The 18,209-nt window shown below is 38.6% G+C and overlaps 1 protein-coding gene across 4 annotated transcripts in view; it reads left to right on the top strand.

The window, feature by feature from the left end:
* LOC126412197 (deoxyribodipyrimidine photo-lyase) overlaps positions 1–18,209 on the top strand; it is a 121,090-nt gene that overhangs the window by 60,642 nt on the left and 42,239 nt on the right. For all 4 annotated transcript variants that reach the window (XM_050081697.1, XM_050081689.1, XM_050081704.1 and 1 more), the window contains 2 exons: positions 9,496–9,621; positions 9,715–9,917. In XM_050081697.1, the coding sequence (XP_049937654.1) occupies positions 9,496–9,621; positions 9,715–9,917 (329 nt within the window). The remainder of the gene's footprint in view (positions 1–9,495; positions 9,622–9,714; positions 9,918–18,209) is intronic.

The following is an 18,209-nucleotide window of genomic DNA, read 5'->3' as shown; positions in this document are numbered from 1 at the left end:
TAATGCCTAACCGGAGAATAAATGCAGGATAACTAAACTGGTGATTGTGTCAGGGTTGGTAAAGTTAACCAGAAAATAAGTTTTTACACTGGCAGGAGTAGTTACAGAATTAGCGATGACAAGATTGTTTGTTAGAATGAGGAAGGAGAAGAAACGGGGACACACACAGATTACGGAAGAATATGACAATTTCAAATTTATGTAAAAATTTCATACTAATTCTTTTCGATCTCATGCTTCAGAAGCTAGAGAGTATGAATGAAATGTGAAACTATTTCCTAACATAAAACTTTTTGCTTGTAGTAGGCCATATAGGCATTTGATATTGGTATTCGTGAATTATATTCTGCCGTGTTACAAAAATGACTAAAAAAGTGCCAAAACAGTCTCGTGTATTTGGTGTGTGTAACAATTGCTGCAATATTAGGCAGGCCTATTACGTTTTACCTAGCAGACAGTGACAAAATACACGTAAGCAGCTCGAGAAAACAACCAGTCTTGGGTACAGTTTGTATTAACAGCTTTTCTAGTATTAGACAACAACATTTTGGTTTTTTCATGTAGCAAAACATTGATGAACTTTGAAGAGGTAATAGATTCTTTCCCAGAAAGGAAAGTACACCACTTAAAGCTGGGACTATTGGCTAGTTTCCACTGTTTGCTGCATTTCAAGTTCACGTTTACATCTTCTAGCATGTATGGCATTATGCCATAATAAAGAACCAAACATGAGATAGTGCAGTGCTGGTTCTCCAAGAAAATTTATATCTGAATCTGGACATACGAATGTGCACTTTAAGCTGAATTATGCATTTTAGTGTAGTTCACAAAATCCACATGCTCTTGGAGTATCCTCTAATGTCTTATTTCTTTTATAACATAATGTAAGGTCTTTTAATGTTTTACATATACAAACGTACGGGCTTCCTGCGTCATCGTAGCTGCGCAAGCGCAGTGACGCCTGTTATCTGGTGCTCTCTGGCAACTGCTGAAACGAATCTATTTCTAACAGGTCACGGGAAAATATTCCGAATGGTTGTTTGAAAAGCGTTACTTTAGAAGTAAATTTCCTTTTAGGCAAGATGAACTCTGTGTGCGAATGTCCGATGAATTTCTTAAATCACAGAGCATTTGACTCTCCTACAAAAATCAATTCGTTGAGAATGACCATTTAGATTATTTTCGAGCCAAGAAGCTCAGGGATTTATGTCGTTAAAAATTTTACTGGCACATTTGTGTGGTGTATCTTTAAGTGTGACACGTGCAAAGAACTTCATTATGTGTGAAAGCTTAGCTTCTCTTGCAGCTTATTAATCTTGGAGACAAATATTATACGTGAAATCTTTTCTTATAGCAACACTATGTATATTAATTTCAACCATTACCTTTTCCTATTTGTGTGTTCGCGCTGCTTAACAGTGATGTTGCTATTGCTTGACTGCATTACGTGTCCTATGCTCTGACTATCCGCTGTCGAGATCGTGTGACATGAGCTATGACTGGCTTACAAAAGCGCATTGCAAGCTCGAGTTCAATCCTTCAGGAAGTAACATGTGGTGTTTGGTGGAATTCGAATTTATAATTTCGTAGTACGAAAATATGCAGCGTACATGTTGCTGCACATCAGACATCTTGCCAAAACGTGTTTTTTTCGCTGACTTTGGTTTTCTAAATTGCTAGGAAATTCTACGCCGGTGTATAAAACCAGAACCATTGAAAGGCTTAATAAGTTTTACAGTTCCGAGGGAAAGTGTGCTGTTACTTAAAACGGAAAAAGTGCATTTTCTTCTGGGAGAAAGTGTATTTTTAACCGGGAAAAATTCGGGAATTTTTTTCCTTGTCCACATACACACGCTGACTACATGAATTTTATGTCAATTGTAGGCAGTTCTGATCTGCCATGCACTGCCCATTTCATCTTTGCCACTTGTGCCTAATTTTGCTGCAGCTGTGGAAAATTGCTGACTTCTTGGTTTGCTCGTAAGAAGAGGACAGTGTTCCAATCCTGGCAGTTAATATTTTAATTGCTAATGACCATATCAGTTATGATTTTGGCAGCATGAGATTTGTTAATTTTTCAGTTTGACTTGGCTTGAAAACTAAGATGATTTAATTCTGTAGCAACTCCTACCAGATATTATTTCAGCTATATCTCTAGGTGCCACTACAGTGTGGGTAACCAATACAGGTATGATGTTGGATGGCCTCTGAGCTATTCAGTGGGCAAATGGCCTCAGTAGATTGTTGTCCATTGCCACCACCTAAGTAGTGTTGCGGAAGTGCTAGGCGCTGCTGGACGGAGCCCACAAGATGTCAAACACCAGGTTGTCTTCATTTAAAAACAATTGATAACAGGTGATTGATAACAGGTGGTGCTCTCGGTATAACAGAATTCCATCCAGGCACCACAGTCCAGGCTCAAAGCAAGCAGTAGCCCTCATAGGTTTGGTTTCATTAGGTGGCAATGGCTGTGTCCTCACTAGTTTACAGGTCACCGCTTTATAATACCATATTTATGTGAATTGTACGTGCCATCGAATGTAATGTGCACCCCAATTTTAAAAATTAAATCAATTAAAAAAAGGAATTTTGGCACATCGCTGGTAGGGTATTTTTGTATTGTTGAAATTTATGTTACATTGCTAACTTTATTTCAGACAATAGTGAATGTATACATGAATTAAAAAAAAACAATAACTTATTTTTAAGTTACTCGTTACAATAGTAAGTGATATTTTCATTACTAAAGAACAACGCCTAACTTGATTACTTCATGGCATACAAAGAAACATACTGTGTAAATTACAGATGTTACTCATCATTATTCACTAATATCATCATTACTGGAATCCGTGGAAGAGTCTACATCAGAAGTAGATTCATTTCTTCCTTCCCCGCCATCCTCGGTGTCATTCCAGAGCACATCATCTTCATTGTCATCCAGAGTATTTGAAGTACAGCATTTTTTGAATGATTTTACGATAATTGGTGCTTCGAAGCATTTCCAGGCAGCCGAAACCAGTGGGCAATAATGTAGGGTGCAGCACATTTAATCTTTCCTGTCGGAGGTCAGGATTTGGTTCACAAAACCATTTTTCGTACTGTTCCTGAATGTAATCATTGAAAGGTTTAGTTATACTAATGTCCAGGCATTGTGATACAGAAGTCATTCCTCCAGGAATAAGAACAAGGTCACTGGGTAAGCTATGGATCTTCTTTTTTATGTCGTGAGTGAGATGACCACAAAATTCATCAAGACAAATTCATTGATGGTTAATTGGAAAGCCCGCCAGGATGGAGTTCCCTCATGTTTCGGATCCAGTCAAGCATCAGAGTTTGTCATTCATCCCTTCTCTTGATTCTGAAAAATGATGTCATCAGGGAATAATTTTTCATTTATTGGCATCTTGGGTGTTGTTTTTTGCTTGAAGACTAAAAAAGGGGGAAATTTGTTCCCATCTGCTTTGATTGCCGGCATTACTGTTACGCCCTGTTTTTCACACCCAGATGTTTTGATGGTAACTTCTTTTGTACCAGTCTTGTCCGTCATGTAATTACTTGGAATATCAAACCAAACTGGAGTCTCATCAGCATTGCCTATTTGGCCACCGAAAAATTCTTCTCTTTCCGAAGTGTGATAATGTACCACTGAAATTCTTTAAGTTTCTATCAAAATCCTGTGGAAGCTTTTGGCATATTGTTGTATGGCGTCGCAGTGATAAGTCTGTTTGTTTCATAAAGCGATCAACCTATCCCCGGCTAACATTTAAGTCTTGCTTTGGTATGCTAAGAGCTGCAGCCCCCTCTTTTGCATTATTTATTGTAGTGTCATTCTTCCTCCTTTCTGGGACAAATTCCAAAACATTTACTTCATCAGGATGTCTTCCTTTGTGAAATGCAATGAATTTCTTTCTAGTAGTGGTGGTTGCAAATATCCCAATTTCTGTTTCTTCCAAGCGAAAGTTACTCTTGGCTACATGGAACTCTCTTTTTGCCCTTCTGTTACCATATTTTTCAGCATAAAGAATTACTTTACACTTGAAAGTAGCTTCCTTAGGATATTCTTCTCTACTTGCCATCCATTTCGTGACTACCTAATGCAAACACAATGCGAACTACTGTAATAGGCCAACAATAATGAAACTAGGTTGAGAAGTATAACAGTGCGTTGTAATGTGCAGGACAGAAATTTCAACGAGCAAACGCCTATGAACAGAATTCAGAACTGGAAGTATATATCACCTCTTTTAACTTGATAACCTCTTACCCAGTTTATGTCTTCCTTTCTATAATTCACAAATACCATACCTATATTTTCTTGCTAGAGTTTAATAATAAATGTTTTGCTACTTCAGATCACACAGGGTAACAAATACAGGTGAACAATTCAAGTTTGCACTTTAATCTGACACGCCATCGAATCTTATGCGCTCCCCAATTTTGTTACTTCGTATGGTAAAAAAAAGAAAAAAAAGTCGCACTAGATTTGTGTAAATACGGTATGTTGGTGCGTGTTGCTTTTGCCTGCACAGCTCCATGGTAACTTTGACAACACTGTTGCAGTTTTTGTAGTGGGCTGTCCAGTGTTCTGTTAACTCAAGTAAAGGTCCAGACACAAATTGAGAGGGCACCAGGCAGCCACTTCATTTAATTTTATACAGCTATGTTGTTGTTGATTATTTATAATGTGTAAGTGTTTGTGAACTGTGCATGTTTTTCCTCTCTCCATACTTTATGTGAAGCTGGAGGAGCATTGTTCGTCTGGTCCTAGCATCCCTCTGAAATCAGACACGAAAAAGTGTTGGTACTGTACAGATGACATAGTTTTCATTGTAGGCATGAATACTCAATGATTAAATTTCAAAACATTGAATTTAGAAAGAAAAGGAGGAATATTTGCTACAAATGCATTTTTACATATGTAAGAAAATACGGGGTGTTCAAAAAGTCTCTCCATAGTGCCAGATGATTGTTAGCCGCATGTGCCATATGCCGCGGTAAATATACCAAAAGGAAACTCAGTGAAATAAAAGTTGTTAATTTCTTGAATATTCATTTTTACTCACAAATTTTCACATTAAATGTTGAAAGTGTCCCCCCTGTTGTTGAACACACAATTCAATATGTCTAATCATGTTTCCAAACACAAACTGTAACATTTCTTCTGTAACAGAAGCAGTGAAAGTGGATATTGCAGTTTTCAATTCATTGATGGATTTTGGATGGTTTTTATAGACAGTTGCTTTCGCTGCACCCCAGAAGAAAAAGTCAGTGGTGTTAGGTCACGTGATCCTGGAGACCAAAGTACCTGTGAAATTATGTGATCACCAAAAACATCAGCAGGCAGTGACATTGAAACACGAGCTGTATGCGCGACACCATCTTGTTGAAAATAACCATTCAGTATGTCACTTAACACAAGTTCTCCTATGAATGAGTACAGAATATCACTGCAGTATCATTGTGCGTTTATTGTTTCGTTGAAAAATATGGGACCCACAATCTGATATCTAGAAATTGCAATCCAAACTCCTATTTCCACAGAATGAAATGGTTCCTCATGAGTACACGATGGATTTGAAGTACTCCACATACGAGAATGTTGTGAGTTCATTTACGCAGATAAATGAAACCACACCTCATCAGTGAAAAATGTTCAATTAAGAATATACCTTCCATTTTGTTGAACGAAATTTTTGAACCATTGACAATAATGCAGTCTCTTGTAGAGGTCTGCATTATCTCTGATTTTTACCAGCAAGTCCCGCTCGCCCCTCTGGCTCTCGGGAGTATGCGGCCGAGCATCCTCTTCTGCCGTCTGTGGGCAGCCAATTGCCAGCGCTCGGCCGGTCACCAGTAACCGGTGGACTCAGTGCCAGCGAGTGGCGTTTCGTCACACTCCTTGAGATCAGAGGCCATCGCTTCACATTAACCACTCACTTATTTCTTTTACAGATGTCTTTCGTTTTTTAGTACCAGTTCTATGACCTAAATAATACACTTGTATATGTTACATTTGATGTTTGTTAATATGTTGCAGACTACTGGAGTTTCGCCTTTGAGGTTATCATGTATTCCAGTAATTGTAACATTAAAAACTGTAATGTCTGTATTTAGTAGTTTGTTCCATTCGATAGACAAATGGGAACACAGTAGCCTAATCATGGACTATGTGTAGCCTATCTCCAAACTTGGCCACATATAGTTGTACTAATATTGAATGCAGGATCGGGAAGGAATGATGGAGCTAAAAGTAATACTCACAAAATTTTGTTGCACGAACGTTTATTTCTGAACAAATTATGACTTGTAAATGACGTTACAAGTGAATCATGACTATACAGTTCATTTTTCGTCATTGGTGCTCCCTGATACATAAGCGTCATTTGTGTTCCTGGAGCTATTACTACAGCTGGTGGTTTGAACTTCTTCCTGTGAAGTCAATGAAAGTGGAATCCTACTTTATAGAGTTTGAGGAATTTTTCCTTCCTTGTGATTGTGTGGTATGTTGTCAATACTTACGTAATTGTGATGGATCAATAAGAGATCATCCACCTTGTCTGATTCCAGCCAGCAGGTGACCGGCCTGGCTAAAATTTCTCTCGCTGGCAGCACTAGTGGCAGGAATACAGAGAACTCTTCAGGCTACTACCGACAGCCTTGGAAATAACCCCGCATTCGTTTTCCACCACTGCAAAATTTGTCCTTCGGCACTGCTACAGTCATATTTGCAGAGCGAAAGGTACCTGTCGAGTTCATTGGTAGTAACTGTGTGTCCATCTTCGTCTTCCTCATTCGAACTCCAGTCCAGTCCATCCTGGACTTTTTCATGGGAAGAACTTGGTCACTGTTTGCTTGAATGGACTCTAAACATGAATGAAAACATCTGAAAATATTCCTGTCACCTTCAAATATGTATACACCGTAGTTAGAATTACTGGTTACTAAACGACTATATTTACGGCGACATTTTATCTATATCGCACAAATTACATCAAAATGCATTGTGGAATGTTTAAACTGCAAAACCTTTCCCAAATATCACATTGTAGACGTAATAAATGATGATCTAACGAAAGATGGCAGATTAGACAAACAAACATTCGTTTACTAATTGGTTTCAGTGAATGAACCTTACCATTTACGGGCAGTTCCGAGTACAATCGTTGAACTTCAGCATACACGGCTTGCTTTTCGTCTGCTGTGAGTTTCTTTAAATGCCGCCGTGATGGCCATAGAACCGTGGCAACATAATGGACAGCCTCAATTTTGCACTTCTCTGTGATGAAGTATGCTGCTCTCCTTTTTATTTTTGCCATGAGCTGTAAAGGAAACCCAATATACATAACTGCACTCTGATAATTCAACAGTTGTATAAAGGATCGTAACCTATAGAAAGTGTTCTTTCCTCATTGTCACTGTCTATTGGTTCACAATGATGTAACAGACTCTTGTACCACGGCAGCCCATGTTCCAGCATTGTTATCTTTGCAGTTTCCAAATCCAAACTCACTTCTTTAAAGGGGGCTAGAAAAGCAATGACATCTCGTATGCACCCTTCTTGGAAGGTTTCTAAGAGTGTCGATTGCTCCCGGGATTCTAGTAGATCTCGAATATCGTCGATTTGACTTAAGACGGATTTGAGCATTAATGATATACTGTTACACAGAGTTACAGCTTCTTTTGTTTCACAGAGTGCCGCAGACACCCCGAGTGACCCGATCTCTTCAAATAGCCTACTATAGCTCTTGCTGATAGTAGACACGACAGGATTTCAGCGGCTTCGTCTTCTAAAAACGTCTCTTGAAATGTGTCATCAAGCAGTGATCAAAGCAAGGCAAACGGTCGTAAGATTCAGGTGCCTTCTTCATATCAGCTCCTTGGTCAGTGACAAAGTAACATTTCGTAAGATCATTCTTGTTAATTCCTAACCAAGCATGCACCCTTTGATTTCGTGCCGTATGGTCTCTCCTGTCTTAGGTATGTCCAGAAACTCGGTTGTTATCAAAACAAGTGTTTCTAGCTGCCACTCATCATTCACATAATGCGACTTCACAGTCAAAAAATTTCTCTTCTTGCAGACCACAGATCAGCTTCTAAAGCGCACATTTTGTTCTTTAAGGCACATATTAGCTTGGGCACCATTGTCACCCGTATCTTGTCTGCCTTTCCTTTAATATGCCGCAATACAGTGGTAGGGTGCGGAAGAACATCTTCTATACTGACTTTGCCGTAAGTGGCGCCAACATTGATGAGCTCCTGTGAATAATTCTTGAACCCAATCTTGCTACAAGTATTTAACAGTAGCAAATCTATTCCACTCATATTGACCAACCTATCAACAACAACTTTCTTTATGCTACTTGGTACTGCAAGTAGCCGGTGGACTTCTGCTCCGCAATTACTTTTGCAGTGCCGAATCATACCTGTTGTGCTTGACTGGTACGAAAGTATGTTATCACATGTGGTACATTGCACGAAACCAGCAGAAGCCTGTGTGACAGGATCCACTACAAACAATTTCCAAGCTTCACTTTTCGCCTCCTCTTCCAACATGTCTTTCTTCTTCAGGACTAATGAGCCGCTCCTAATCCTCTCCATAATACTTCTCTTTGTTTCATAAATGGAACATTTACGACCTATACTTGGTTTATCCATAACGCTGCTCAAAGCCAGGTCGTCAACTGCGTTTGCACACAGTTTCTAATGCGATTCGGCACTGTAGAGCGCGCGTTGGTTGTACTGTCACCGGCTGAGATTGTGAGTATGCTCGAGCTCCCAGCAGTGCTCGACAGTCCAACCGATAACCAAGAGGTGGAGGACAACCGGCCACATGGTGTATTAGAAGGCCACAGCAATATCGCAGCGTGGGCATTTTCCAGCCGTCGAGTAGCAGCACGAAATGGGAAATGCTCGAGCAGTTGTTTTCATCGAAATGCAGAGCTCTAGTCTCTTGCCATGATCAGTATTTTTCAGTTCTTGTACGACTGTCACTTTGTATGGGAAAAGTTCTATGAATCTGTACTTCGAAATTTGTTAATCAAATCCTGCACAGTATCGCAATGTGGGTGTGTTGTCTCTGGGAAAACTAAATTAAATGTTTGACGATCTGAAACTGTGTATTTACCGCCAGCTTTGAAAACTTGTTTGATTAAAAACACACCTTCTTCAATGGTTAGCATTTTAACAGTGACAAACGAACAAAGGAACTAAACTTAAACGTTCATGTCAACAGGTAATGACACACACGAACGATACTAGTGACTCTGGCTGAGATAAACGAAACAGTGGAATGTTGGGAGAGTCCACTTGAAGGGAAGTAACCCAGACAGGCAAAGAATCATACGGCACGTGCAGCTAACAATCATACGGCACTGCGGAGAGACTTTTTGAACAGCCCTTACATGGGCAGCTTTGTTTTAATAGTATTTACTTACAGACTAATCTAACATCAGCTGTAGATGTATGTTTTCATCTTGTGCTTGTATTTTTCAGATAACTGGGCCTTGCTCTATGCACAGAAGTTGGCTTTAAAAACTTCACTCTCACTTCATGTTTGTTTCTGTTTGGTTCCCAAGTTTCTTGATACTACATATCGACATTACAGTTTCCTCTTGAAAGGTATGATCTAGAAGTCTTTCTAAGAATAATGAAAAAAGATAGTTCTTAACATTTTCTTAAAAAAAATGTTTCCTTGTTTTTTCCCCGCATTAGGATTGCAAGAGGTTGAAGCAGAATGTAAGAAACTGGCTGTTGAATTTCATTTACTCCTTGGTGAACCGGTCAGCACCTTGCCACAGTTTTTGACACAGCATAAATTAGGAGCTGTTGTCACTGATTTCTCACCATTGAGGGAGCCTCGTAAATGGGTGGATGATGTAAAGAAATGTCTCCCAAAAGATGTACCATTATGTCAGGTAAGTTGCATTGCTTTACTAACAGTAGCAGCAGCAACTTAGGTCAGCACATGCAGTATGTGTGAAATGCCTATATTTTGCATGTGAAGAAAGTGGTTTGAAAGAAAAAATAATGCATGTCTTGGTGGTTGGATGAATGTAATGAAAGCATTAGATACCGGCACAAAAGTATATGGAATCACCTGCAGACTATCGGGAAAATCCTGAAAAGTTGTAACAGTTCCAAAGGATTATTTGACAATTTTTTTTTTAAACTACTGTGTAGAAGAATTGTGTCCAGTTACCACTCATTGAAAAGAAACATATGGATGAGAGTTCCAGGCAACAATTTAAAGCAACACCATTAAATAAGAATCTTGCCAATTTTTTTTTTTTTTTAAATCTGTGCACAAGATTTCTGTGAGAGGTAGGAAACAAGAAAAGAAAGAGTAAAATGTACAAATTAGGTGCAGGAGGTAAGAAAAAGCTATTCCACTTTACTGATCATCAGAAAGTTAGTTTGCAGGAACGGATTTGGAATGATCTAACATCAGAAACTTTAATTTAATAATGTTAGTAAAACTGAGTTGTACAAAATTAACAAAGCATAGAGAACTGTTAATGTTGGTAGAAATTATGGGGTACTATCGTTAATTGAGAGCTAAATGATGACAGAAAAAGTGTGAGATAAAGCCTTGTGGGGGGGGGGGGGGGGGGGGGGCTGGAAACAGGTCACAGGGAAATGAAATTATACAAAGAAAATATTAAAAGGTGCTGGGATACTAATAAAAAGTGACAAACAGAGAACAGTAGTGCAGAATGTAGAATATAAAAGAAAAATTATGACTCCTTGAGATAATGGGGAATTGAGGGGGGGAAAAGATCGGTGTAAATTAGTACCAGATGGAAGGAGAGAATCCAAGAACATGTTCTGGACCTTCTTACCATCTCTAGAGTAAAATAATATGTCCAAAACTAAAAAATTATAAATAAAATTGATAGAGAAATTAATAATGTGTTGGTTGAATCTGAGTGGAATACAAAACTGAAGTAAAGACACAAACTCGTCTTATAGTTGACTAGTGGAGGTATTGCACAGTCTGGAGGCATTAATGAAGTAAGTTACCTAACTGTTTACACTATTATGATGTGTTCATATTTACACAGCTGACTGGTTAGTAGCTAGTGGCCTTACATATATTGATCATACTGATTTTCAACAATACATGTGTCTTAACAAATATTACCATGGTCAGATTTCTTATTTTAAATTACAAATTATTAATGTTATGACGTGGCTGACTCTTTGCTCCAATGTGACCACCTCCTCACATACCTATGCCACATTATAGTTCCAAGACAACAGTACCGATAACTTAATGCTAGCTATGCAATGGCTCAAAGATATGGTGTATGGCAAAGAGTACCTTGGACCACTAATAGTGATTTACTTTCCTGCTTCACTCGCAAATATAGTGAGGAAAAAATCACTGTCTGTGCCTCCATATGAACCAAAATTTCTCACATCTTCATAGTCATTACATGAGATGAGCATGGTTGCCATAGAATCTTTCTCAGTCAGCATCAAATGCCATTTCTATAAATTTTCTGATTAGTGTTCATGAAAAGAATGTCGTCTACCCTCCAGGGATTCCCATTTGAATTCAAGAAGCACCTCCTTAATACTTCCGTTGTTGATCGGACCTACCAGTAACACATGTAGCAGCATGCCTCTGAATTGCTTCAATGTCTTCGTTTAATCTGACCTGGTGAGGATCCCAAACAAGAGTGGGTCATGCTAGTGCTCTATATGCAGCCTCTTTTACAGAGACACTACACTTTCCTAAAACTCTCTCGATAAATCAAACTTGATCATTCACCGTTTCTGCTACTGTACTTACGTGCTCAGTCTGTTTCATATCGCTTTGCAATGCTTCACCTAGATATTTAGCAGACGTGACTGTATCAAGCAGCACAGTGCTAATGCTGTATTCAAACATTGTGGTATTGTTTTTCCAACTCATCTGCATTAACTTATACTTTTTTACTTTTAGAGCAAGCTGCCATTCATCACATCAGCTAGAAATTTGTGTTGGTTACCTTGTATCCACCTACAGTCAGTCAATGGCATCTTTCCATTCATCCCAGCGTCATCAGCAAACAGCTGCCAGTTGCTGCTCACCCTGTCATCAGATAATCTATATGTGTGGGGTGTTTCAAAAATACATCTACGAAGTTTGGGGACGGGATTCTTATGCTGAGGCAAGGTAAAAAGTTCATGTAAACATACATCCAAAAATCCTTTGTTTTCGAGTTATTAATGAAAATTGACATTCATTGGCTTTCCACGTACAACCCAACTACTTCACTTATCCATGCACCTGTTTGACTCTCGGTATCCTAGATGGCCCTGTGTTGCTAAGGAGACATGTACATTTGTCATTCTTCGGTCTTCAGTATGTCCATTACGTAAATGTATTACAAGCTGTGAGTTAACTGAAAGTGCTCCATTCAAATATGGCGGGATATTGATTTCATGAGCAGACAGATGTGATTTTTATGTGCAGCTGCATGAATGGGCATGAGGCTACATGGCTGTATCACACAACATTTCCGGACTAGAGACGGCCGGGCCGAATCATCCAACCTTTGGTGCTGTGTATTGTCACATTGCTGAGACAGGAGCTCTAGCACCACAGACCATTGATTGAGGAAGACCATATGTTGTTCATACAACCTGACCAAGAAGAGAACTTTCTACGGGCTTTTGGAGAAGAGCCAGTTATCAACATAAGACAAATGGACATTGTGTGTGGTACATTGCAAGTTCAGCTTGAGAGGATACTTCATGAGCAACTTATTTACTCATATCCTCTTCAATGTGTGTAGGCTTTACACTTGCCATCTGGAAAAGATAGAATAACAGATTTCCACAACCAGCATGTACGGTCTGATCACAATCCTCATGCCACAGTTCAGGCTAGAAATCAACACCAGTTTAAGATTAATGTGTTGGTTGGAATTATGGGTGAGGGTCTGGTAGGGCCATAAGTTCTCCCACCATGTTTCACAGGTTCTGTCTACAAGGACTTAATTCAGAACACCCTCCAAGACCTACTAAAATGTGTGCCCCTGCAAATATTGGGAGGAAAAAGTTATATAGCTCCAGCACATTTCAGTCTCAGTGTTTTAGATGCACTGACTGGTATCTACTGTGACAGGTGGATAGGTAGACAAGGACCAGTTCCATGGCCTGCTCATTCCTCTAACCTCATTCCTTTGGATTATTGTCTCTGGGACCACCTTAAAAATTGGTCTACATAGCAGACAGTCCTGATGTAGGAGCTCTTCATCGATGTGCAATGAAAGCCTCCAAAAGCATTTGAAATTGTCAGGGAGTATATTTAGAAGCAAGAGGAGAACATTTCAAGCATGTGTTATTAGTTTGTGTTGATGAGCTCCATCATTAAAAACTCATAAAAGAATGACTTTCGGAGTAAAGAACTTGCCCCCAGAGCTTTTAAAAGTATTTTTTAATCACCCTGCATAGAGGATAATAGCACTCCTGTCAAGACTTCCCTGGGAGACTCCTGAGAATATCCTCATTTTTGACGAACACTCCCTGTCTAGGACAACATACTGTGTTCTATTACTTAAGATGTCTTAAAGCCACTCACATATCTGGGAACCTATTCCATATGGTCACTACACTAGTCTGCAGTGGGACACCATGTCAACTGCTTACCAGAAATCTAGGAATGTGGAATCAGCCTGTTGCCCTTAATCCATGGTTCACAGGATGTTATGTGAGAGTAGCAAGCTGAGTTTCGCATGAGCAGTGCTTTCTAAATCCATGATGATTTGTTGACAGAAACTTTTCCTTTTCAAGTAAAGTTATTGCATTAGAACTGAGAATATGTTAAAGAATTCTGCAGCAAACCTATGTTAAGGATATTGCTTTGTAATTTTATGGGTTGAGATGATACCGTCCGGTAGTGGTGATGAGAAACTTTAAAAAACAGACATGAATAGCATTCTGTTCCGATATTAGCAGCTGAACCAGCAAGTGTTTTGGCACTAAGGAAGGCAGGCGAACTGAAACAGTTGGACCTCAGTAGTGCATGAGGCTTATCGTGTCATAAGTAGGTGGTGGCACCCTTTGAGGCACAGTGATTGGCAGAGGCTCTTGAGTATGAGAATTCTAGACCACAGGCCATGCCGTTGGGAAAACCATGCTGTTGGTATGAAACATGGAAGGGTAGCTGCCATGCCATGGTCAAATTGATTGGCCAGAACTAATATCAAATAAAACTAAATTTAATAAAAATGAAACCCAACTTGTGACAGAGAAGCCAGCAACATGGCTACATTGACAAAACTAAGATGACTGCATAGGTGAAATGTGCCCTCAGTATGAAATGTAGTTTTTGTTACTTTGTATTAAATGTTTTATGTACAAAATGTATTTTTATAGTTAATATCTTGACAATGCCTTAAGGAATATTTACAGAGTGTCAACTGATAGGTCTAAATGAGTGCTGTCAGACTGTCACACAGTAGATCTTTTTTAAATTATAAATATTACCCATTTTTAATTACGGGTCGGAATGTATATTTCACTCATAAAAACCTTAATTTTCATGTAAATAAGATGTGAAACACTGAAAGTAGTGGCAGCTTTACTAAGTAGACATAATTATGGATGTATGAATGTACTTAGTTTCAATTGTTTACATTTATTAGTAACATAACAATGCAAAGTAGCATTTATATGGGCGAAAATCCTTATTTGCGAACAAACTATTTACTTAGAGGAAATCTAAGGACTGCAGTAGAAAGCTGAGGAAACTGAGCACAAATTAATATATGGTACATGTTTTTAACATTAACTTATCGTTTGAAGTATGATTCAGGAGTGATGGGCGTGACCCATGCCAGTGTGCGGGTTTAAATAGTGGCAGCCATCTTTGTATGCGTGTTTCTTGGCTCTAGGACATTTTATGTATGGTCTGTGTAGCAGTTAGGTGGAGATCTGGAACAGATAGTATGTATGAGCAGCAACAGGTCGCATTTTGAGTGAGTCGAAATCTTTCTAAGTATTGAGTCATGGAGTTTTGTGTGTCCAATAGTGTACACTCTGAAATATTTTCAGTGTATAGACTTCGAATATTTCACATTAGGTGATCTATTCTGAACTTTAAAACTTTACTGCTATTTTTTAGTGATTCCACTCTAAATACAAATAGCTCACAGTTGTGAAACTTTAACTTTAAGCTTGCGCTAAGGAACTTCGGCTATTTTTCCATGAATTTAAGCCCTTGTTTAATTGATTATTATGTCAGAGATGAATGATGATTAACAAGTGATTTGTAAGCAATCTCCTTTGTAAGCTGATTGTATTTTCCCCGTATTCTATGAATAAAGTAAAGTATTACTATCTGATTTACCCACGACTGAGAATAATTGATCATTCCTTTTCATATCTCCACAAAGTGTGACACCCAGTTATTTGTATGAGGCGACAGAGTCCGACCATGACTCACTGATACTGTTGTCATAGGATTCTATGCTTTTTCATATGGTGAAATGCACAGTTTTACATTTGTGAACATTTATAGCAAGTTGCCAGTCTCTTCACCACTTTGCAATCTTATCAGGCTGTAACTGAATATATATGCAGCTTCTTTCAGGCAGTACTTCACTACAGATTACTGCATCACCTGCAAAAAGTCTGAGCTTATTATTAATATTGTCTGCAAGGTCATTAATAAACAACATGAACAGCAACAGTCCCTACATACACACTTCATTGAGGCAATCCCAAAGTTACTTGTACACGTAATGATGAATGTCCATCCAAGGTAACATGCTGTATCCTCCCTACTGTAAAGTCCTCAACCCGGTCACAAATTTTGCCTGATACCCCATACAGTCATACTTTCGACAATAAGCTTGGATGTGGTACTGAGTCAAATGTTTTTCAGAAATCAATAAATCCTACTTTTAACTGACTGCATTGATCTAAAGCTTTCAGTACGTCATGTGAGAAAACTGCGAGTTGGGTTTGGCACCATCTGTTTTTGAAATCCGTGCTCTGTTCAAGACATTGCGGTATGTTTGAGCTCAGAATATGTTCTAAGATTCTACAAGAAGCCAAAATGTCAAGGATATTGCACAGTAGTTTTGTGGATTATTTCTACTACCTGTCTTGTAAACAGGTGTGACCTGTGTATCTTCCAACAACTGGACACAATGCTTTGTGTGAGGGATTTATGACAGTTTGTAGTTAGAAGAGGGCGAAGTCAGCTGCAAATTCAGTATAGGGTCTGATAGGGAGCTTTGTCCAGTTTTAACAATTTCAGCTGTTTGTCAACATCACTGACACTAACACTTACTTCACTGATTTTTTCGGTAATACAAGGATTGAATTAGGACAGTTCTGGGTTTTCCTTTGTAAAGACTTACCATCAGTGGTTGTTAATGATGATCAGAAATCTCTTCCAAACTAGTATAATGAACTTGAGCACTGGTTGACAGTTACCATCTTGAAGTAACTTTGCGAATTCTGAACCCTGGCAGTACACCTATTTGTTTTACTAATGGTATAGTAGACTTGATAGGATACACATGTCACCTTCAATCCTAGCTCAAATACGGAAAGAAAAAAGTGGTGATATTCTTAGCTCATTGGAGACACACCTGGCAAGTTAAATACCCGACAACACGTTAAGCCTAAGAAAGGCATTTGGAAGCTTAAAATTAGCCATTTAGAAGATTGTGAGTTGACACAAGATCTGTTAGTCATGTGGCAAGAGGTACTCAAAAAGCGGTGCCACATTAAAAGCGTATTGGAATGGTGGCTCATGCCAGCTAAGCCTGCTACGGAAATTTATTAATCAACTACAGCCTCCTGGCTCCAATTAACTTCTGAATTCTGCCAGAGTTGTCTGCAAGATCTCATTAGTAAAATAACAGTTCAGTCAGACTTACTGCCGAAGTTGAGACAAATTAAGGCAAAACTTTTATGTGACCTCTGAATGAAAACCAAAGGTACACTTATGTGGAGTCAACTGGTAGGTTTCAATGCGGAAGAACCAATTTTAATCTGCTACTTAGACAGGGAATGGAAGAGAAGCTATAAGATCTTGAATAAACCTTAGCGACCAGAAAACTACCAATAAGTATGAAATCAAAACCAAACTCACCATCCAGTTTACAACCCTATTCAAAGAGAGTGATACCAACCTACCCACAATAAACAGTTTTCTTCAACAAACACCTTACATGCTTACAAGAAGTGATTGGATGCACCTTAATGAGGCTTTCACTTTAGATGAGATTGAGGAAGCAATCAAAATGAATTCTGAAGGAAAATCTTCATGAGGAGATAGGAATTGTGTTGAATTTTATATGGAAAACTTTAACATTTTAGGGGAACTTGTACCGAAATGTGTAAGGCTGTTGACATACCAGAATAATTTCTGAGAGGTTTTTATTACAGTGGTACCAAAAACTAAAGAAACACCAAATTTATAGACTCTGCGTTCGATCAGATTTCTCAGTGTTGACAATATAGTGCTTTTCTGGGAAATTAAAGCAAAAAATGGAGAAAGTGACTAGTCCTAATTAGACGTGTGATGGACAGAAACACAAGATTTCTTACTAATATACAATATATAAAAGAAAGCAGCAATTTTATTAATAGACTGTAAAAATGCTTTTGATTGGGTTCAGAATATTTTGGGCACTGCCATGTCACAAGTCATTATTGATGATTGAATGAATAAGAAAATCTGGTCATCGTATCAGTCAGACAAGATTGCCTGTTATCTATGGTGTTACATGCAGTAGCTTTAATTTCTCTCTTCTGCACTATATGCTGTGAGTGACAAGGAATTTAAGTAGGAAATGAATGTTTCAAATATAGAGCTTACACCTATGACTTGTGTGTTTTCATGAAACTTCAGAGATGTTGGCATTGAAGTATTTTTGGGTTGGCTTGGGCTGTGTGGTGGTTTGTTATACTTCACCTCATGCACCAAACACTTAAATAACTTGCATCTGGACACTCCTTGTGTATGCAGTGAATGTTGCTCATTTAATAATCGGTCACCATTAAGTATTATTAATCAGAGTCCTGCTAGTCTGTACCCTGAATCCATGTCTCTTCTTCCTCCAACTTGGCTAAGACATTGCCTCCTTACAGGCTGCAGATAAAGCTGCTGAAATTTAACTTCTCGTTCTCATTCACTCCACCACATAAATAAGAAGTGAGATTCAATTTACCTTCTTATATTATCTTCAATATTACAA

Source organism: Schistocerca serialis, chromosome 1 (genome assembly GCF_023864345.2).
Source record: "Schistocerca serialis cubense isolate TAMUIC-IGC-003099 chromosome 1, iqSchSeri2.2, whole genome shotgun sequence".
Lineage (NCBI taxonomy): Eukaryota > Metazoa > Arthropoda > Insecta > Orthoptera > Acrididae > Schistocerca > Schistocerca serialis.
This window is presented reverse-complemented; position numbering and strand designations above follow the sequence as displayed.